This window comes from Lissotriton vulgaris, chromosome 12, assembly GCF_964263255.1.
Source record: "Lissotriton vulgaris chromosome 12, aLisVul1.2, whole genome shotgun sequence".
Taxonomy (NCBI): domain Eukaryota; kingdom Metazoa; phylum Chordata; class Amphibia; order Caudata; family Salamandridae; genus Lissotriton; species Lissotriton vulgaris.
Window position 1 is genome coordinate 90,776,809 of NC_141700.1, and position 23,322 is coordinate 90,800,130.

A 23,322-nucleotide genomic window follows, 5' to 3' on the forward strand; every position below is an offset into this window, starting at 1 on the left:
TAATCTCCCAAAGCGGTGGCTAACCTGTAGCTGTTGCATTAGTTTGAAATAGTCTACAGAATACGGGTTGTCCCACATTAGTTTGTTGTCTGGCTAACACATCTACACAATAGTTGATTGTGTAGCTCTAAAATCTACTATTGTAGGTATTTTATAAGTGAACAAAGTCGCCTTGTTATAACAGGAAGTGCCTGTTGGAGAGCTACCATATGGAAGTTATCTGATTGAATGTAGAGGTTTAATTCTCGGAGGTTTAATATAAGCATCAGAGAACCGTTCTTTTTGGGAGTTCGAAAATAAAGAGGAGACCCCTGTTCCCATATACTGTAGTGGGACAGGTTTTATAGTTCATTTGTCCAGAAGAGACTGTACCTCTTGTTAGAGTAGGTGTAAGTGTTATGTAGGTAGTGTGTTTGAAGGGTTGCTTGTAAGCTCCAGGCAGTATCCAGATTGGAATTCAATCACATCGGACAAATGGGTTTTACAAATTACCCAGACTGGGAAAGATGGAGACGCCCCCCGGACAGGTGTGAGATGATATGGGGAAGGGGAAACAAGTCACTACATATTCGTGGCTGGGGAAGTACAGGGTGTATTACCTTTCCCTCTTCCTTTGCCTCCACAAAATCCACTTTGAAAATAACCTCTGGTAGGTGATTGACTAGCCTCTATGAGGTAGAGGACCCTTTAGTAGAGTTGGACTTTGAATCTCCCTTATAAAGGGATCGGCGAAATGATCCACGATTGGATGGTGTCTGCAGTGCTACCATACATTGTTACTTCAGTGTCCATTCTTTTTCCAATGAAGTGCCCGCTGTAGGACCAAATAAATGCTCTTTATCAAAAGGTGCATTTAAAATGAATGTTTGAACTTCTGGTTTAAAACCGGATACTCCGAGCCACACGTGGAGTCTGAGAAAAATGCTGGTGTTAATCGCACGTGATAAAGTGTCTGCTGAATCTAGAGCACATCAGATTGATAAATTGGAAATAAGTTTCTCTTCCTGAATGTGGTCATGAGCCTTGGATTTATGTTCATCAAGCAGATATTGCCATCAGTTACTCTAGCTCATCCTAACGAGCTCTGTCCTATCTTGCCAAGAGTGCTGCGCCGGTGGAACATCCAAACTGAGCTCCTTGAGTAAAGGTGGAACTGACTTCATTTGGGGCTATAATCGGACGTTGAATATTTTGGTATCGACGTTTTCTGAGCCGATTTTGGTGCAGAGGATTTCGGCTCCATGGCGAGTTTGGGTGCCGAAGTTCTGGAGGGAACAGTTGGCTTATGGTTCGGTGCCGAAGTCTTGGATTCAGGATCCGAAGGTAGACTTTGTGCAGAGCCAGATGGCTTTACTAGTTGTGGGGCGATAGAAACTCTCTCGGTGCAGACCTAGGCACAAATGCAGGCCCGGAGCAATTTTAAAAGGTACTTTTTGGGGGAGAGGGGTATCTTTATTCACGGTACACTGACCAGGTGTGATATCTTCCACGTTGGAGTATCTCTGACACGCCAATTTCTTGTACCTCCTCCGCCACAGCTCCATGTGCTTCGAGATCTCTTGGTCAACATCTTCTCTGTACAGGTCTGACGCAGAGTCCTTCTGTTGATATATCTTGTGATGTCGAGCCAGACGGTCTTTGATCGGCAGGCTTCGCAGTGGTCTCCTTGTGTTCAGGCGATAAACACAAATTGCACAAGTCGTGAAAATCGGTGAGGCGGCACTTCAGAAATGGAATGAGTCCGTTCCATCTACTGCAAATTCGGTTGACGCAGCTAGGCCCAAGTGCCTCACACAAGGTTTTCCGAACTAAGTTGTGAAATAGCTTAGATACACAAAGGCAGGAATACGCGATCGAGAAACAATACTGTAGAGGGTAGTGGATTGTCCACTGAGGGGAACACGAGAACAGCGTCAAACTGGAGCACAGCAATTTACGTCAGAACCCAATGGCAGAACCTACCTCATGACTGGAAAGACTTCTTCGAACAAAGACAAAATGCAAACATCCGGGCTCAACACCAGATGGTGATCTATAGCTCACATGCCTTGAACTAAACTTATTTACTGTCGTGACAAGCCCTCATTTTAAACTTTATAAGACTAGTAAGCAATAGCCGCTAGGACTAGGATACAAACTCACAATACTTCGCCCATATGAAGTGCACAATAAAATGAACGGATGAAAACACTGGATGAGCCTGTTGCAGGCAAGGCAGCAATACATGTCAACAGTCCTATAAAACATTTTTAAACTATGCCTGCTTCACAGGACTTCGCAAGCATCCAGCCGTTGAACTACAGGCAAACACTAAAATCAAACATATATAGACAGTTTCATAAGCACCCAGCACCATACATAAACCACCCCCACCAAATAAACAGTATGGCTTGTATCCACATGTAACAAAACATTAGTTTATGTTGCATTTTGACAGCAACATGGCTAGCATACACACAATTTCACTTACCATCTTGACAACCATCGGCCTATCGAAAAGCAGCTGAGCGTTAAACATCGCTAATTTTAAATTAAGGAAAAATTGGGTTGTATTTACAATATGCATATAGTTTCATTTACAAGTGTTGTCCAGATTTTGCCACTCCTCCTCATGCTCAGTTAATTTTCACAACACTTAAGGAGTACTTTAACCAAAGTTTAATACAAATACAAAAAACCTGCAACAACTTGAAAGGAATGGAGGGTGCTTAAAGATTTGGGCCAGCAACCCTTCAACTACTCCCCTTTGGGGTAACCATTCCCCTTATTCTGGGGAATACTTTAGTCTCTGATTCGACATGACGCTGTGCAACACTGCCATAGCACAGGATTATAGCAACATCCAGATTGCTAGGAGCGTCACCATCCCACCAATAAGGAAACCCCATAAGGAATATGCTACTTACCAGTATGCATCTGTTCTTGGCATGTAGGGCTGCTGACATTCATATCTTTTGCATAGATCGCCGCCTAGAGTTGGGTCCAGGTGATGGTTGTCTTGGAAGAGTCTTCGAAGTATCAGGAGATAGGCGACTCCTCCCTTTCAGGGGAGAGAAAGAGGAGGGTAGGGTGAGAGACAGCATGGGAAGAGGAGGGGGGAAGGGTGACTGGTACACAAACCAGTAAAGAGCCATGGCAAATGTTTAAAGTCTAGTAAGCTGTGATCCCAGGGAAAGTGGTATCACTTCCCTATCTGTTACACGAGCGGCTCCCTTTGCGCAGAGGACCCCTCAGAGAGTCCACTGCAAAATGGGAGCCTCTTGCAACAAAGATAGGGAAGTGATACGACGTCCCCTGGGATCACAGCTTACTGGACTTTAGACGTTTGCCTTCACTCGTCTACCGGTTGGTGTACCAGTCACCCTTCCCCTCCTCTTCCCATGCTGTGTCTCTCACCCTACCCTCCTCTTTCCCGCCTTCGTTATCTGTCTACTTCCCCTGCTCCAACCCCCCTCCCCCGAATCTCTCACTGTGCCTGCTTTTCCTCTTACGTATGTGCTTGTTGTTTATCTCTACCTTACAAGTAACTATATGGCCATGCTCTAAGAACTATGTAACCTTTGTAATGATGTAACCTGTAACTATTATCTGATGCTCATGTAAAGCGCTCCGATACCTCCGGGTCTAGCCAGCGCTATATAAAACCTTTGAAAACAAAAAAATGGGAGAGAATTCGGGGAAGAGGGGATAGGAGCTAGGGACGAGAATGAGGAGACGAAAAGAAGTCTGTCTAAAGACAGACTGGGTAGGTGACGACCAAGTAGGGCTGATCATAATGCGCCCGGTCGTAACGAGCCAATAGGGCTTGTGTATTAGCAATGGAGGCTTGTGCTGCTAACCTTTTGCCTCTAGTATTTTTGTCTCCTTGTCAGGGGGAGGTGCTTCCCCAGTCGTTTGGGAGTTGCCTCTTTTCCACGTGTTGGCCACTACCAGGGAATCTAGTGGTAACTGCCCTCTGATGTAAGTAGGGTCTGTAGGAGCTGCCCTATACTTTTTTCTATTCTGAGGTGGATTACCCATGCCCTGGCTGTATCCTTAAATATGCCAGGTGCATGTTTGAGAACTTCCTTTAACCTGGGAAGTGTTTAGACACATTTTTCTGATGTAGGGAAGGTGTCAAACAAGAAGTCTTCCTCAACAGGGTCATTATGCATTATCTACGTTGTGGAATTGTGCAGCCTGTCTATAAGTTGGTTAAAGACTGTCATCAGTAGGTGACGGCTTAGTAGGATAAGAGGGTAAGGGTCTGTTGGCTCCTCCCATGGTTCCTCATGTGGTTCAGGATCTTGTGGGAAGTCATATTGAGGCTGTGGCTCATCCCCTGTGTTACCTTCATGGTCCCCGTGGTGAGGAGAATAAGGAGAGTAGGGAATAAAAGGTGTAGTAGGCATGATAGGCTATAAAGGAATGAAGGGTCAAGAGGGAGAAGTCCCAAAGTCCTTTTTTTTTTTAATGGGATAGGGGACTGAGGTTGAAAGTCCAAAGGCCACTTTTTTCTATGCAGGATGGTAACTTTACCAGTCTCTGGGTTAACGTATATCTTTGCCTGGTCGTCAAAGGGATCTGGGTGGAAGAGTTCTTCCTCTACAGTCCTGGGTTGAGTGTTAATTGATTTTTTTGACGACTTTTGGCTTAGTAACAGATTTTTTCGGCTCTGGCCTTTTTTCAGGTCGACCGGAACTTTCGGTTCAACGAGTTTCTTGTGCTCCGTAGGTTTCTTTAGAGGAGTGTCTTTTTCCGAGTCTATTCTTTTCGGATCGACTGGTGACTTCAGCTTTTTTGGTTTGGCGCCCTTTGGTTGTGTGCCTTTGTTCGGTTCAACAACCTCTTGGGTCGACAATTTTGGGCTGGGCGGCCTTCTTGGGGTCGACAGTCTTTTTTGGCTCGACGTTTTTTGACTGTACGGCCTTTTTCGGATTGACGCCCTTCGGGTCGACCACCTTCTTTGGCTCTGGAACCTTCTATGGGACGATGGTACTGGGCCCCGGCGTCTCCGAATTTTTCGGAGCCAAGCCGGATGGCGGAGCTTGCAAAACTTTTTTCTGATCTTGGCTAAGGCCTTTTGGCGATGCCTTGACCGAAGCCTTTGGTAACTGGGTAGTTGGTGTTGGGGGCAGGGTACTCACGATTTCCCCCAGTGGGATGTAGTCATCGGAGTCCGAGTAGTCCTCAACGGTAACAATTTCTAGGTCCGAGTCCGGAGCTTCATGTACATCATCGAAGGTTGTCCGGGTCCGGTGCCTGTCGCTGCATTCCTTGCCTAGCGGCCCTTCGATCGAAACTGGGCGCAGGCTGGACAGGTTTCTTCCTTATGGTCTGGGGAAAGGCACTTGTTGCATACAGAGTGCTTATCAGTATGTGGGAACTTGGGAGTGGCATTGTGGGCACCTTTTAAACCGGCTTCTATCCATAGACTGTCGACTCACGTGGTGTCGAAAAGGCCAAACGGCCCACGTCGACGACCGCTTCAAGATGGAAGGCTGGATCGAGTAGAGAGGCACCGAGCGAGAATACAGTTGAATCGAAGGCCTTTCAATATATGCACAAGATATGAATTCAGCAGCCCACATGCCTTGAACACAGCATTCTCATCAACTCTTTGAAACAGAAATAGGTGTTTTAGTCTCAGGTGGTATATGCATGCTACCTCGATTAATAACTGCTTCATTACTAGGGGAGGGAGGGGGGGGTCCCTACTAATGCAAAGCAGTTATGAACATTTATTTGAATGACACCCTGCAGTATTGCACAACCTTTAAAAGACAGCACACAAAAGCAAAAAGAAAGACATCTTGTTTGTCTAGTACAGGTCATGCTGCTGTATTAACTCTAAATAGACATTTCAGGTTTCTTAAATTCTTTGAGCCAGAAAAGGATACAGATGGCCTGCACAGCTTCAATAGGTTGTTCATAAGTAACTGTGCCGATGCCGCGGCTTTTTCCTTCCTTGTCTTCTAGAATATCGGCTCGAACCACAACGCCAGCCATTCCAAAGACTTCCTTCAACTTCTTCCAGCCAACGCTGTAATCCAACTAGAAAACAATTGCATTCATCATCAACACTGAAAGGCTGTCCAAAATGGTGCAAATCAGAATATAAAAAGATGGTGTCCCACTTCAAAATATTGTATTTGTACGTGTAAAATGCATACAATATTCTTTTTTCAATTCAAGTAATTGTGTTGGTCTCAGAACACACAGTACCATCATGATTGCCTTGCTTCTGTGCTTCCACTACTTGCTTAAGCACCGCTTTTTTCCCCTTTTGGGATTATGTACCCCGTGAGTGCATATTTCTGTTAGCTCCCTTGAATACTTCTCCCTTTCCACTCCCTGTTGCTCAGATGTCACGGATATTCCTATGCCCACCTCATGTTATACCCTTCCTAGTGTATTTCACCCCCATTGCTTTCTCACCAGTGCACTTCACTTTGTAGTTCTCCTCCTACAACTTCACCCTCTCACCCGGTGCTTCTCCTCCCCACCAAGTTAGTTCTCACCCGCTCCACACTGCCCTCGTCCATTGGCACTACGCCCCTCACCTACCACCACTTCTTGCTCAGCACACAAATTTTGTTATTTAAGACACTACATGAGAAAATAGGGCCAGCCAAGTCTCCCGCCATGCTGCAGATCCGTGATGCTCTGCATTTCGGCTCAGAGTGGGCTATGGTCAGCCCACTGCTAATCACTGGTTGGCTGTCACGATCATGTTTTTCTATATTCCTCCCGCATCTTATGCCTGTTCACTCACTGAAACAGATTAATATCCTTTTGTTTGAGTGGCTTTTACCCATTCACTGCCTACCATGCATGGGGCCAATTTTTATTAAAGTGAAGATAAAGGTGAGAGCAAGGAACGACATTCATGCCATTATGATACACAAAATTTCCATTTGTTAGTAGTGGAAGTAATACAAACCGGTACAGGGAGTGGAAAGACTGAAAAGCCATCCAGTTATGAGTAAGTGGAAAGACTTAAAAGCCATCCAGTTATGATTAAGTGGGTGAGAGCACCCACTAGTGCTTTGATTTATTGTTGACTGTTCTTTGAAAACAGTTAAAAAAATCTCTGCAGGCGAGACCTAGATGGTAACTAGGCCAAACAAATTGAAGATATGAAAATATCACAACAGATTTACTTACGAGGTTTTGATTTATAGAATAAAACAAGGGAATGTTATGCATTTATACCAAATAAATGAGGAACATTTGACTTACGTTTGCCACAAACACTGTGCTCCCGAGTCTTCCAGCTTGCAATGCATGGATAATTTCATTTGCAATGTTTGGGTTATTGAGTATGCTTGGTGGGATGTGGACTCCAGGGCCAGCAGGACCCGGTCCCAAAGGACCACCCATACCATTGGGCCCTGCCATACCCATATGTCCAGACATGCCCCCTGGCCCACTCATACCCATGTGGCCGCCCATGCCCATTGGACCTCCCATGCCCATGGGACCTCCCATGCCACCAGGACCACCCATCATTTTTTGCATTGCTCTTCTTGCATGTTCACCGTCAAGATCCTACACAAAAAAAGTTGAAAAATATTACCATGCATTACTGCACTAACACCATATATTGCACATATAACTACTCGTACCGGTTTAAGAAAATATTTTCGAAAATTAAACAGAACATAACCGGTACTCTAAAATAAACTCAAGATTGATTTTTTACATTCACAAAAAGCTCGTGTCCACAATGCTAGCAGTTCACCTGGCCTCCGAAACTCATTTATTAGCAAGCCATACATTGTTTCCCCATTCGATGCAGAAGTAGAAAGCACACCTCAACACTCAGAAACCAACACTGCAGCACCAACTACTGTCACCTATACTTCTGCCACATGAACAACCTTGACATATGCTCTATATATATATTTTTTAAATAATCTAAATTAGAAAGAGGAGTCACCTCTAACTGTACTTTGTGGCAAGTGAAACGCTGTTGTCAGCCCTGTGCAACATTACATTTAACAAGTTGCTTGAAATGAAGTGAATAGAATTTATTAAGCGCTACAGCTGCCCTCAGGCATCCAGGCGCTAGGACTAAAAAGGTGCCATTAAAAGAGTAGAGGGTTTTAATTACTGTCGCCACCCATTCAAATATTTACCTATGGTACTATATTTTAAAAAAGTATAACATGAAGGCCATGTTAAGCTCCATCTCGGGGAAAAAGAGCTCAATAGGTCTGGGCTTGACAGCTGTTGCTACCACCAACAAAAAGATCTTCAACAGTACTACTACGAAAGTGGTTGAAGCTCCGCCCCGATGTTTGTTCCCAGGACTTGACCTGGAAAATGTTGGTGCTTACATTAAATCCTCTTTTATTGCACCTGCGTGTATACTCTATACAGCTGTGGCATGCCAATGATCACGGCATTAGGCCTGATCTGTTTATAATGAAATGTTATACTAACCTTACTAGACGCGACATTTATTATGAAAAGTATATGGTAAAAGTCAATAGGCATTTACGTCTGGGTTATTACTCTTAACTATAGAAAAGCCTACAGAGAGATTCCATGTGAAAAAGAAAGCCAACATTACTGTAGGAGGCAATGGTTTTGGTGTTGGTTATCAGTGTGTGACAAATTGTGGACATAACTCTTGCTTTGTGAGAGTCTTAGCTAGGCCCTTTTCGTATTTTGGTTAGCTTACTAATTTTGCATATTCCAATTTAGACTGATATAGATCCTTAGGGAAAAGCTGAAGTTAACACTGTAAGCCCGAGATGGTTATGAGCTATAGGCTCTGATGCGCGTACCGGTAAACTTTCTGTCCTATGCCACAGGCCTGGTTGAAAAAACAACAAATGCAGTTAGTCTGGCTGATTGTGAAAAGCCTTTACTTAGCCAGTAAGCTTTTAACAGATGGAATTACATTGCGCTACAGGATTTAGACAGGTAGTTGATACATGCAATGTCAGAGTGTAGTAGGGATGGGTTTAGGCATTAGCCAACCACTCTGGAAAACTGAGTGTTCCACTGCGATTATTCTTGTTGGACTGAGTTCAGAGGAGGTATTTGTTTTGCTAGCTATATTTTTCTACATATTCGTAATTTGATGTATAGTGGCTGCCAGTTTAGGTGCACTTAAATGGGGCATTTCCTAAAGTGTAAAGCAAGTAGAGAAAGGCTTAATTTGTTCTTTGGGAAGTCACGCCAGATTTCATAGGTTTGATCTGTTAATTCTAACATTTTTACAAAGCCAGCAGGCCTGACTCAATTGTGAAACAAATGTGTTCAAGACAATAGACCAAGAGTGTAGGCAGGTATTTTGTTACATGGAATTACACAAACAGAGATAAGAACCACCCAAACAAACTGCAGGGATAGAAGATTTGCACTACAATAACCCCTGCTAGGCAGTTTTTAGCGAGGTAACTGATTTTTTTGAGTTCACAAATTTTTATTGGGAGTTTAAGAGATGATCAGAATGTAAAACAATCGTAAGTGCAAAGTAAATATTACATGAAGGAAATAATAAAGAGTACATGGTGGAGGTTAAATCAAAGAAACTGGTGAAAGTGCACATTATACATACATAAATTATATAAGAAATCATACAAAGAAATAAGATACAACAGCGTTGCAACAGTTCACCGATATGAAGGTAAGTCAGCCAACAGGCCTACAGGATATATACAAACGTAATAGCAGCCTTGCCATAATAACATACGGTCAACAGGCGATCACGGTGGTTTGTGTAAGTCAAAGTAGTCATCCAGGGAGGTCCAGAGTTTCCTATGTGGGGGGCGCCAGGGGGTAGAGGCAAGGGCTAAATTATCGGCTCCTCTGAGATTTGAGACCCAATTAAGCCAGTGGGGAAAGAAGGCTTTAGTAGTGTCCTTCCAATTATTTAATATGATCTTAACCGCCGCCATCAGTAAAAGGTCAAAAAGGGCTTTGTCATTATCAAATAGTGTGATGGCTTGGGTAAATCAAACACGAGGGTTGAGAATTCTCTCGGAAGCGAGACATGTAAGACTTTAGTGACGAAATCAAAGATTATGTCCCAGTAGGTGGTGACACATGGGCATTTAAGTATTAGGTGTTCAGGATCCCCACTTCCTTCATTGCAATTCCAGCAGGTGTCGTCTTCCCTGATGTTGTGTAGGAATAACCTCTTAGTCGTCCAGAAGGCTTTGTGAAGCCAGAACTTAGTTTGGGACAAAGTGGGGCTGATTTTGTGACGTGTGGTGGATTCCCAAGTTCTGGTGTATTCCCAAGTTCTGACCCACTCTATTTCTGAAGTTGGTGTGGACGAATATGATTTCCAGAACACTCTTAGGGAGTCAGTCAAGGTGGAACTTTGTGGGCGGATTAATTTGTAGATTCTCGAAACGTGATGGCCAAGTCTGTTGAGCGTACTGAGAAAGTCAGGGAGGGGGTGAGATCACTTCGGTCTGCCTTTGTGAGTGCCACTTTGATGTGTAGAAAGTTATAGAAGTCCATGCGTTGGAGCGGATATCCATTTTGTAGTTCACTAAAGGGGAGGGGTAACGAGCCCTCAGAGTTTATGTGGAAACTGTATCCCTTTGGCTATCCATGAGGCGAAGTGCAGTGGTTTCCCCTTATATGTTACGGAATTGTTTTGCCAGAGCGATTCCCATCTTGATTTCCGGAACTGGTGTGGTAGGTGTTTGCTCACTTGGAGTAAGGCCGTTTTGGTGTTTTTAAAGATGGGGCATGAGCCTAGGTTGGGTCTAATTTTAATGGTGAGAAGATTAGAGGGTTCAAGGCCTTGGAGGAGGGATTTTTCCACAGCCATCCACACTGGGGTGTAGTCCGACTGATGTTAACCAATATGAACCTTATCTGGCTAGAAAGGCGGTTTGGTATAGCTTAAAGTCTACCCGATTAATGCCTCCTAGGTTTTTATCTAAACATAGCTTTTTTAGGCTAATCCTGGCTTTATTGCCTTGCCAGAGGAAGGAGGAAATCAGTTTGTCCAGTTAGTTATGGAATTCTTTGGACAGGATGAGGGGTAGCATCGTGCTGAGATAGTTGACTAACTGGGACACCATCATTTTTATGGTCTTCACCCGACCCCACCAGGTGATGAACCAGGGAGACCAACCATCAAGTAGGCGTTTCATTTTGGTAAGGGTAGTGGATTCATTGTGTCTGAGTGTGCTCAGAAGGGAGTCAGTAAATTCCAATCCTAAATACTTAATAAAATCCGTTTGCCATGCTAGTCCTGAGTCTCCTAGGACCTCCCTGGTGGTGTGGACATTTAGAGGCTTGACTTCGGATTTGTCCCTATTTAATTTATAACCCGATAGGGCTGAGTATTTACCGATTGAGGACAGGAGTCCAGAGATCGATTTAGGGGTCTTCTGTAGCGATTAAGATGTCGTCAGCTTAGGCTGCTAGTTTCACCCGAGTGTCACCGAAAGACTCCGGCTATTTCTTTGTTGCGCATAATATCAGTTAGGAGGGGTTCAAGGGCTAGGAGGAAAATTGCTGGGGAGAGCGGGCAGCCTTGCCTGGTGCCCTGATAGAGTAGAAACGGGTTGGAGAGAGTACCGTCGATTGCTATTCTGGCTGACTGGCGGAGTAAAGGGCCATCACCATTCTGATAAAGGATTGACAGAAGTTGAAATTATGCATACATTGTTGGAAGAAAGACCATGAGACCTTATCGAAGGCCTTTTCTGCGTCTAAGGTTATCGCCACCATTGGGGAGGTAGAGTTCTTAGCTTCGACATCCGATGTTTTAGGAAGCCAACCAGTGCTGGGCCAATCAGTTGTGGGAGGAAAGAATGTAATCTATTCGCTAAGATTTTGGCGTAAATCTTGCAGTCAAGGTTTATCAAAGAGATGGGGCGGTAGTTCTTGGTTAGGAGAGGGTCTTTACCCTCCTTGCGGATTACTATGATTGTGGCTTCGCTCATGGAGGGGGAAACGCTTCCACTGGTCGCTGTGGAGTTAAAAAGGGATTGGAGCGTGGGGTAGAGTTGGTTAGTGAAGGCTTTATAGAAGGCCGCGGAAAAGAAGTCAGGCCTGGGGGCCTTATTGCTCTTTAATGTTTTGATGGTCCCTGTAATCTCTGCGCTTGTGATGAGGGACCCTAGTTGATATTTATCGACTTCTGATAATTTGGGGAGTTGTAGGGACGCAAGGTAGCCCGAGCAGGCTGTCGCATCCAATGTTTTATCGTTTTTGTATAGATCTTCGTAGAAGGTTTTGAATGTCTCAAGGATTTTGGATTGTCTGGTATGTGTTTGTGGAGTCCTTTATCGAGGATATGGTGGTTAGTCTCTGTTTATGTTTGAGATATGAAGCGAGGAGCTTGCCCGCTTTGTTTCCCTCACAATTTCAGGGCGTTGAAGCGATTGACCCATACACCCGCTCTCTTACTAGTGATGGTATTGTACTCCTACTTCTTTTGGGTCAATAGGTCTAGAGATTTGGAATCGAGGGTGTTAGATTTGTGGTGGGATTCTAGGAGCCTGATCTGTTCCAGTAATTCTAGATCCTTATTTAATGCTCTATTAGTTTTAGCACTGATATTGATAATGACCCCACGGATCGTAGCCTTTAGTGAGTCCCATAAGGTATTAGGTGCAGTGTCTTGAACATCATTGAGTAACAAATTTTCTTCAATGGAGTTAGCTAGGAGTAGCTTGCTAGAGGGGTCAGATAGGGTTTCCTCATTAAATCTCCATCTCCTATTAGTAGATCGTCTTGTGGGATGTGTTCTATCGAGCGAGAGACTAAGTCCCGGAATTCGAGGCCATCAGAGTTGGGGCAGTAGCACATGAATAGGGTCATCTTCCCTTAGGAAGTGTGTCACCGATAGTCTTCCCATTGTGTCATGTGTATGTGAGACTAGTTAAGTTGGATTTTTTCGCTAGTAAAGTGATAACACCGCCTTTTTTGTGTGTCGCGGGGGAGCTCAGTATATGCGATGCCCAGTGTATGTTCAGGAAACATAAGTCCTCTGACAACTTGGACTCCTGGAGTAAGAGGACGTCCCCTTTTGTTTTAGCGAGGTAATCGGAAACTTTCCGTCTTTTTACCGGGTGGTTAAGTCCTTTGACATTCAGGGAGATTATGTGAAGGTTGTCTGCTAATGATTTGGCGCTAGACATCACTGTGGGCCTTACTCGCTAAGGATTTATCTGGTGGAATAAGAGTTCGGTGGGCGGGGTATCGTGGTTGCCCGCGTGAGTCGAGTGGTGGATGTAGACCTTGACTTGTTGTGTCCAGAAAAGGTAGCCTGTAAAGTTTAGTGTATGGAGATGCAATTTTAAATAAAGGGTAAGGGTTACAGCGTGTAGTCAAAGGTGACGGTGTCGAGAAAAAGTGAGTGCTGTACCTGCGAACATACATAAGCAAAAAGCAATACAAAATATAGGCAGAATCTCTTGACTTCTGGATCATCTTAACTCTCTGTAGTTCCCTCCCAACCACTTTCACCCAAAGTCCCCCCCCCGCCTCCCATAGGTAGAACAGGAGTAATCTTAAACATAGTAACATTCCCAGTAATGGAGTAAGTTGGGAGAATACAATCCCGCTGTAAGAGCCGGAGTAATAAATATTAAACCATCCAAGCCATTTTTAAGATCGGCAGGAGGGGCTAGGGTTGGGAACCTATTGTGTGAGCACATTGGCTATATTTAATAACTAAACAAACAGTGAGGATATAGGTTGCCCAGGTCTAGGTGATAACTTGGCTTGAAAAGAGCTACAAGGCTGGGTAGATCGGAGCAAGAGAACACACAGGCAGGGTGTCGCACTTCTTGATTGAAGGGTTAGTCGCATCTGTATATAGGTCCATATTGTCGAGCACATCTTGAGCTTGCCGGTAGCAAAACCTTAACCCTGTCAGAGCAGGGAGTTAGTGAATCAGAAGGGCTGCATCCTGAGGGGTTAGAGCTGCCGTTTTTCTTTTACTGGAGAGTCCGGTTGATTGATCCATTTCTTGTGCAGTGTGGTCTTAGAATAGGCGTGCAAGGACCTTGGGATCCGTGAAGAATCTAGGGTGGCCGTCTATCATGATCTTAAATTTAGCGTGCCTGCGAAGGAGAAGGTGATGTTTTTGGATCGGAGCTTGTCGCGCAGGTCTAGAAAACCCATGCGCACTTCCGTGTCCTTTGAATAGTCCTGTGTGAAGATGATTCTCTGGCCCTTCCATTGTATGGAGTGGTTTTTCCTTGCGTATTGGAGGATCTCAACATGTTGGAACCTAAGCAGCTTACAGATCAGTGGCCTATGGCCTTTGGAGTGTTTGCTTGCGAAGGTGGGAATCCTGTGTGCCCTGTCCAATTCGAGGCCATGAGGGAAGTCCATTTTGGTGATCATGGTTATCCAGGATTCCAGGAAGGCAACGCAAGAGTCTGCGTCCTTTTCAGAATTCTCTGGTATGCCAAAAATTCAAATTGTCCCCCTTCTGTTCCGATCTTCCAACTCAGCATTGTGACGTCTAAGTGCGTCAGTTGTATCCTCTAGGCGTTGGATTTTCTTCGTCGATTGTCTTGATAGATCTTCCACGTCGCTAATGTGCTGTTAGGCCACCCCCAGTCCCATGTTCAGGGCGTTCATGTCGGCCCTAATCGCTGTTAATTCAAGCAGGTAGAACTGGACGTCGAAGTGGAGGCGAGGGCCTCGAGCCGCTCTCTAGAAGTGTCTGTTAGAGACTTCTCACCTTTGGCTACAGACTTGTGAAGGGCAGAGGCATCTGACTGTTTGATGATGACCATAAAGTGTAGTACTAATACTCATCACATGGATGGCTGGGAGCGTGGCGTGTGGGCAGCACTCCTCGCATTGTGGAGACAGCAAGGACTTCGTGGTCAGCGCCTAGGACTGTGTGGTGAGCACAAGGGTGAGGGGGAACACCTTTGTAGTGCTTAAATACGCTCTTGGTGCTCACAGGGCATCTCTCCCCTTATAGGGCTGCTTGGAGGGATCTTGTGGCGGTAGATAGCCACACCGTGATGTGAGGCACTTCAGCAGGAACAGCAGTCAAAGAAATGTCGAAGCTCCGAGGGCGCCGCCATCTTGAGGTCAGGCACGGCGTGCCGATTTTCAGACTTTAGAGGCACTTCCTTAGGGTCTTCTCACCTCGGTGGGGGTCGGTATGTATTTTCAGGTGTACAACCACATCACCGGGCCGTGTGGAGGGTGGACGCTGGCCGTGAGTGAAGGAAACAGCCTACGGTGTCAGGCAGAGTCCGTGACCGGGCGCCGCCATTTTGAGGCTAGTCGGAGCACAGGCAAACGAAAACTGGAGAAAGGTCTGCAAGCAGATGTCTGGAGCCGCAGATCAGGAAACCGGAGGACACCTCATGGCTTCAGGCATCGTGCTCTCCGATTTCAGTTCGAATTTGTGCGGGGAATCACCGGGATTAAAGCTGTAGTCGCTCTCCTGGACTACGGAGCTCCGGGTTAAGCAGCCATTGCTACCGCCGTCCAAGCCATGCCCTTGGTAACTGACATTTTTCATACATCTGTACTTTAAGGATTATGCTGCGTGAGTTGGTTAAGAAGACACGTCAATAATAAAGGCTATAGGCCTGACCGTTACAGAAGTTAGGATATGAGGCAGTAAATTGAGCATAAGGGCCGTAAAAAGTTATCCAATTATAAGTAATCTCTCAGATTACCATGGTTTTGGTGCGGTCACCCACTGACAATCCCTGGGACTAGACTGTCATGGATTCTTCTTGGGTCCCATTGAGAGGAGCTGTACATCATTTTGCAACCGTAATGTTGAACATTTATGATTTTATAAATGTATGCCTGATGATTGCTTGTTTACGCAGCAGCAGGCTTGCATTGTGTGGCAAAACTGGCAACATTTTTATTCTATTATAACTTGATCCATTTGACCTAGAAACAACAAATGACGTTAGCATCTGCAATGAGGCAAATTACATACCAGTCCATAATTATGACAAAAACTGCACTGCATTATTCCAGCTGTCCTGGTTTTCAGAGGTGGAGTGCTCTTGTATATGCTAAAGCTTTTAGGTAGGTATATTACATGGCAATTCAGATTACTATAGTCCGCATGAGTATGTTGCAGAATAGAGGTGTGAGGGTGTAATCTGCACCAGAAACTAACTGTATTAACACAGAAATAGATGCCCTAAAGAACAGCTTAATATTTGAACAGGACAATCCCACTACCAGCCTGAAGGGTGAAAATAGGGAGCTATAACTCCAGGGCCTGAAGAGATTGCCAAAGATGTAGAACAGCTAGCCCAACGCGCTACACCCCTGAATTTTTCAAATGACGAGGTAGAAATTAGGCAAACTACTCATTGTTGTACAAGGATAGCAGAGAAGTGTGTCTGGCAAGGAACATTCATCTGGACAGCGTAACCGGTTGTAGGTCACAAAAAAGGTGTAGTGGTAGAAGAGTGTGTAGGAAGGTACATCCTGACTATGGTTGCCCCCAACTTTTTTGCCCTGTGTTTTAGCTGGTTTTGGACATAGTCGACCTGGGACCCTGCCAATCAGGACCCCAGGCCTACTGCTCTCTCTTTAAAATGGATTCCATGTACCCTAGGTGCATCTACCAATTGGTACTGGGCCACCTTATCAGACCCTGTAACTCAGGGCATAGGTGTACCCAGGGCTGCCAGGGGCTGCAGCATGTATTATGCCACCCCTGGCTGGCCTCCTAAATTTGACACAACTGGCTGCCTGACAGCTGGGGCAAAGTCGTGTAATCACCCTTTGCTGTAGGTGTAGTATACCTATACCTAACCCTAAAATGGACACACAGATTCCTATCAGTCACTCCTATGGCAGGCCTTGACAATCCTGAAGGCAGAGTGCTTGGAATCGTGTGAGATGGTGCTCTGGCATGAGCTGAGCCTGTCTGCAGCTTGCGGAATCAAGTCCTAATAGCTGTTCCATGATATCGCATACCATATACTCTTAAGTGCATTATAATCCTCGCGGTTAAATGCTATCTTTGGTATTGCTTTATCAAAACATGTAGAGTAAGGTGTCATACGAATTGGAATACTAACCCCTCGCCAATTCTGGCGACGGGGTTAGCATTCCACCCTTCTAGAGGGACACGACATGTATGTAACTGTGAACCCCGGTTAAAGTTAACTGAAGCCTCAGCTCCACAAAATGGATGCTGCCACCACAGACACGAGTCTGACCTCCTGCTGCTGGGAGTCCTTCCAGCGAGGGAGGCCTGGACAAAGGGTTTCCTGTCCGGGGCGGTGCTAGCACCGTCCCAGACATGGTTTTGTGTATCCTGGGTAGGCAGGGCTTTTCAGGAAGGTGACTGCTGAGTGGCACCCCGGTGCTCACTACGCATAGGCCAGTCAGAACCAGTTCCAGGGGCACACCAGCCCCTGGCCTGGGGAAGTCCGGCAGAGGAGAGGGGTGTAACCACCCCCCTCCTGGTCCCACCCATAGGCAGGACCTAGTCACCGGGTCAGCCCCCTTTTTTAGTATAAAGATAGGAGCGGGCCCCCTGTTCAGATTAGATCATCTTTGGAATCAAGATACCACTTTCTTCGAAAGGACTTCACGATTTCTTCTTCAAGATTCTCCCTTGTGGCTAAGGAGTAGTCACCCTGCATCAAGCGGGCACCATCCTAAAGAACACTGCGGTCTGCTGCAAGTCCTTCATCACGAATCCGACGACCCAGCTCGACGAGACCCGGCTTCCCTGGCACCTCTGACCTCTACTCACCTCTACAGCCAAGCTGAGAACCGTGAGTGCGACGAGACCTCGAGGGACCGACGATCGCCAAGACTGCACGACATCTTTACTGCAAGCCCACCGTGTCCTCCACTGGTGAGTGCTTTGGGGTCCGAGAAGCCCCGACCCTGCGCAGCTCCAGCACCCAAGGTCAGCCTCCCTGCATCTCCACGATCTGCGTGGGGCCCTTCTGCTGTTTGCTGTGCACCGCGTTGTTTGGCTACTAGCCGGCTGGCTTGTGGCCTTCCGAACGACGCCCGACGACAACTCTTCTGCTGGTCTGGTTGCTCCAGGCTGGCCCTTGCTTCCTTTTTCAAGAGAGGCACCCCGGACCCTCCTGGTCCACTCCAGACGCCATTTTAGGTCCACCGCGTGGGCTTGAATTTGCCAAGGCTTTGTTGCCCAATCCTGGGTCCAGCGACGCCGACAGCTTCTATCTTCGTGGGACAGCTCGATCCTCCATCCTGGTCGCCGACAACGCCTCCTGGTCCGTGAGATCTTCGAGCTACAGCGTCACCCACTCACCTTGTCGAGGTGGCTACCATCCGGTGCCCTCCTGGTGCCCACTGACTACTGGCTAGTAGTCTCGAACTTGGTCCCCTCTGCTTTCAGGTGTCATCTATCTTCGAGATCCAGGCTTGGATCCATCTGAACTTTCTTCACTGGTCACCGGCCAGCATCTTTTCTTCCGGCTCCTGGTCAGTCTACGAGGATTCCCGACGTCTTTTCAGACCTATGCAGCTGCAGCCCCTGGGCTAGGTAACTTCGGCATTTCGGTGCCCCAGCATAGCCTCACTATCCAAGGGTCAGAATCTATCTTCGTTTTCTCCCTACCAGGTCGGGTTCGCCCGAGAACACTAACTTTCTATTTCCTAGCTACCATAGACTTTTGTCCGCATCTCGCGTGAGAGTGCACACACTGCACCCGAGTCCCCTAGGCCTCCTAGTCGTAATCTAACGATTCCCTAGTCAAGTCCTAGCGATTCCAAAAGCTATTAGTACTGTACTTACCTGCTAGGAATTTCGCATTCCACTTTCAGAGTATATGGTTTTCCGTGCCCCTCGGGCATTTGTATATACTGTGCTAACTTAAGTATTTTTGTAAGAGTTTTGGTTTGTGCTTAGTACCCTGTCCTCATAAAGAGTACAGGGCTGTTGTGATCTTTAATAAATAACTGTTTATTTTCATAACACTTGTGTGGTGTCCTTTCACTTGGTATTCAAGGGGTATATGTGTGGTAAACAGCTGGCTTAACACGCCCTCTCGAGTCTTTAGCCTTAGACTGCTCGTATCCATGCTACTAGGATAGCTGGTCTATAAGGTTGACTTACAACCAATCATCAATAAGGGTTGCTGGACTGATACATAGTGTGCACTAGAATAGTGACCACTGCATATCAGGCCACCTTCTCACAGAGTGTTCATCATATAGACCCATTTGGCACTGCCCAATATGTATGCCAAAATATTGGCAAAATCCAGACCAATTGACTAGTGATTAAAAACTAATCACAAAAGATAAATCAGGTTTTATGCCACACAGATCTACCCGCCACAATCACAGAACTTTGCAGTGTTAGCGGAGAATAGTAATAATTTTAGACTTAAAATGCGCACAGCTCTCGAGAAGGGTTTGCAGACGCAGAAAGGGTGTCCCCGAACAAGGACTTAAAATAGCCGGGTCTTCAGACTTTTGCGAAAGGTGACCAATTACTTGCAGTTCTTAAGAGCATTGGGCAGAGAATTTACAATTTTTTGACCCAGGTATCCAATCTGGATACAACTAGAACCAGAATTACATAGGTGCGCCATTGATGCTAAACAACAAGGGGCTCGGAATAGAACCATGTGGAACTCAAGTCTGAGCTAGTGGTTTGGATCTTAAGTTAGCCGAGAAGACCCGAATCATACAGTCTTTTAGGAAAGGAACCAGCCACCCCAAGGCTGAAATTCCAACCCTTAGAGACCCCAGTTTATCTGCAGGGACCGAGTGGGAAACTGTTGAATGCTGTGCTTAAGAGCAGAATGAGCACGGCAGTACCTCCCATATCAAGATGTTGTCTTAGATGTCCCGTCACGCCAAGAAGGGTGGACTCCATACTGTGTCCGACCGAAAAGCCAGACTGGAGGAGTGGAGAAGTGGGCATCAACAAATAAAGCAAGCTGGGTGGCGATATGTTTTCCTAAAACTTCGGAAAAGACTGGTAACAGGGTTATAGGTGGAAAATTTGACAAGCAAGAAGGATCCAAATTGGCTTTATTCAGAAGAGGGGTGACAAAAGCAGGCTTACACTACTGAGGCACATACCCTTCCATCAAAGATGAATTAAGGCCCTTTAAAATCAGTTAAGATGGTAGTATCCAGTAATCAGCTGGTCTGGTGGGAAAGGATTCATCGAAGATCCCGATTTAATAGACTGCAAGGCAGCCAGGAAGGATGCCAAATCCATAAGAGATCTTTCACTTAATGGGGGGGGCGTCGGGGGTGCACTTTGCCTTGTTTGCCAAGTGATTAGCCTCCACTAAAGATGCTTTGTACGGTTGGGATCTATATCCGCATAATTATAAGTGAATATTTTCCACTTTGAGTGAAAAAAATACTAACTTATTACAATGGCACTGTGAAAGAAGGGGCATAGGCGAGATATTACTGGCATTCGATAATTCTTTCACCACTTTAAATGTCTGACAATTCTGGGCATGGGTTATTTTCCCTATATAGTTCGTAGCACAAGCAGAGTTAGAGAGCATAACTTTGATTCCTGTATTTAGACGTAACCTCTGCAGTATATAACTAAAGAATAATTAGCAGGTACTGCAACAATATTGTCCTCAGAGAACATGCATGTAACCAGGTCTTAATGAGGACTAGCGCATCTGAGTTGTAATCACAGAGGAAATTAAATGTTGATGTTTAGGGGCGAAAAGTTCAGACTGAGACAATAACCAGGCTTGCAGTCAGAGCGCCAGCTGCACGCCTCTGACCAGCCCCCTGGCCCGCGGACTTAGTCAGACGTGAATAAAATGCACAATTGGCACAAAGGTGTGGTGGACAAAGGAAGGAGCAATAAAAACTAGGTAAACAAAAAATGCAAGCATATGATGCAGTTGTCGATAGATTACGAAAAGGCACTTTAAGGGCCATATTGGATGGCTGTCCTACCAAAGACAAAAAATTGGTAGTGAATTTGGGGGATGGGTCTAGCAGCTATACTCACCAAATGACCAGAGTGTAGGTCAATGATAAACACTGGCAGGATGGGTGCGACGTGTAGCACTGGTGAGAGGCCTGCACTGGGACCCAGGTTTGGAAGAGGCTATCTCCTTATAGGCAGATAACCTAGTACTGTATTGTATTTGGCAGAACCTCAATCCAGGTTGAGGGCTTTTAAAATGATTAACACATTTGTTAACTTGACAAACATTAATTGCCTCAAATATTGAGTTACAAGGTGGAATCCACCATACAAAGTACACCGACGCCCTCAATATTTGGCTATGAAAAACACTAACTGGAAGAAATTAAGGGAGTGGGTGTGCACACAAGCGGTAGCAAACACCAGAACATTGCGAAATGTTAAATAAATGTGGTAATTGACTCAAACGTGTATGTCTATGGAGGCAGCATTGCACTGCATGGATGAGAAGTTAGTGTCTATGCTGTTCGATTGATATAGACAGGAAATGCCAATAAGGTTGATCAGGGAGGTATATCTGCTACATGCACACGGAAATTAAAAATGAAAGATAGGTTTTTAAATCTGTTCTGCACTGCAAGATCATGTGAGGCTATCTTAGTAGAGATTGCCTTATGTTCTGCCAACAGAATTGTGATTTTATTACTGTATGCCTCAATGTTGCCTTTTGGGAAACTAAGACCAGGCCTCAGTTGCTTGTCGTGATTGGTTCACAGCGAAAAATGTCTGCCATAGGTGTTATCTGTTTATTATGAACGGTTATGATAAAACCAGTAAGACATTTATTGTAGATACCATATGTTAAAATCAAAATAATTTTTGAAGGAGGTTAACGGATTTCTATCTCCGCATGAAAGCTTAATTTCATTAACATGAGCTTGGCAGTGCAAATGCTTGTTAAAAGGATACTCTATATGAAATATTAAAATTGTAAGCATGCCAATAAAACAAACGTAGCTGCAGAAGATTAGGGAAAACTCACTTCTTTCACTTTTAAGGGCCGCCCACTAAGCACATGCTTGTTTAAAAGGTTTACAGCTTTCTTCAAGTTTTCTTCTGTTTTGAATTCAACGGCCCTATGGATGAGAAATATAATTCATTACACAAACCATTGTTCCGGATCTTCAATTGAAGTACCATTTGTTGTACAAAAGAAAGGACTTACGCGCATCCCTGGATGTGCAGATTGATAGGTCACCAGATTTCGGGGAGGGGGAGAAAAAAAAACCAGTGTTAGAAAGCAGAAGGTTAACACATGTAAATCTCATTTAAGAAAAAAGAAAAATGACCTAGCTTTTTACCTACAGGGAGGAATTTGCTGGTATTTATGAATTAAGCATATTATTCTTTGGTATCGAAACTCATTGAAAGCAGCAATACCAGTAGTTGCCTGTACCCACATATCTACACCCTCCAACACTGCAGTTCTGAGCCCTGAAGCCTCAACCCGTCAAACAATATACATTTTTTAAATATGGCTCAAACTTAAGTGTCATACCGAGAGTTTCAAAAGTGGCCTACCTTCAAAAAGCCTAGGAGTCTACGACAAATACACAACAGTAAAACAAACGCTGCTGGTTTCAAGTCCCATGCGTGATCTCCCATAAAATCCTGCTCATACCCTCCCCAAAAAAAATATTGAAGTATATATCAAATCTAGAACCCCAGCAACCTGCCTTCCCAAATTCGGCGCACCATATTTACATCGCTCATGTAGATAACCACAGAAGAAATGGTCTCACAAACACTTACCCTTGACTTTCCTTCTGCGTCCATTAAGAGTTCCACGTATGTTACCTCACCAACTACAAATCAGATTCCAGACGATATATACCAAGGGAGAAAAGCCAAGAAAATAATGGGAATTTAGAACAATCATCAACAACTTTCCTTGTTAGGAGGCTGGGCCAATAACAGCCTAGTACACTCCAAGAACCCTGATCTACCACGTTGGACATTACAGGTGTGCAGTAAACTCACGAACATGGCAACATGTCCTCCAAATTCAAAAACAAAAAACAAGCTACTGGCAAGTCCATAACAACCATCCACTATTGATAGGTTAATCAATCAGAACCAGCGAAAGTTTGTACAATCAAAAGCAAATATGGCTGCTGTGTTGCAAGCTGGTGGCAAGATGTTATAGGTGAAGATGGATCCCTGGTCACCAAAATTAACACCAAGTAAGACCCTCAATCCTGGAATTAAAAAAAAAAGTGGGGTGTCCTACCACGTCAAGTGCGAATGACTACGAGTTGCTTCTTGCTGGCATCTTTTGATACATAAACTGGTATGCTATGTTCCAAAACATGATCAACCACCGTCGTGCCTTTATGTAGAATGGAGAGTTTTCATATAGCCAACTAGCACTCACTAAGTGTTATGCTATAAAAATGTGGAAAAGGTACAATCATGTACAATGTTGGCTCACT

The 23,322-nt window shown here is 45.1% G+C and overlaps 1 protein-coding gene across 2 annotated transcripts in view; it reads right to left on the reverse strand.

Moving 5' to 3' along the window:
• HNRNPM (heterogeneous nuclear ribonucleoprotein M) overlaps nt 1-23,322 on the reverse strand; it is a 57,902-nt gene that overhangs the window by 28,945 nt on the left and 5,635 nt on the right. Inside the window, exons 3-8 of one of the 2 annotated variants that reach the window (XM_086947310.1) lie at nt 22,643-22,695; nt 22,056-22,063; nt 21,873-21,966; nt 7,222-7,530; nt 5,880-6,033; nt 2,471-2,520 (exon numbers count right to left, since the gene is read on the reverse strand). In XM_086947310.1, coding sequence (XP_086803436.1) covers nt 2,471-2,520; nt 5,880-6,033; nt 7,222-7,530; nt 21,873-21,966; nt 22,056-22,063; nt 22,643-22,695 — 668 coding nt within the window. Of the gene's footprint in view, nt 1-2,470; nt 2,521-5,879; nt 6,034-7,221; nt 7,531-21,872; nt 21,967-22,055; nt 22,192-22,642; nt 22,696-23,322 lie in introns of those variants that run through there. The other variant, XM_086947309.1, reaches the window with a different exon arrangement.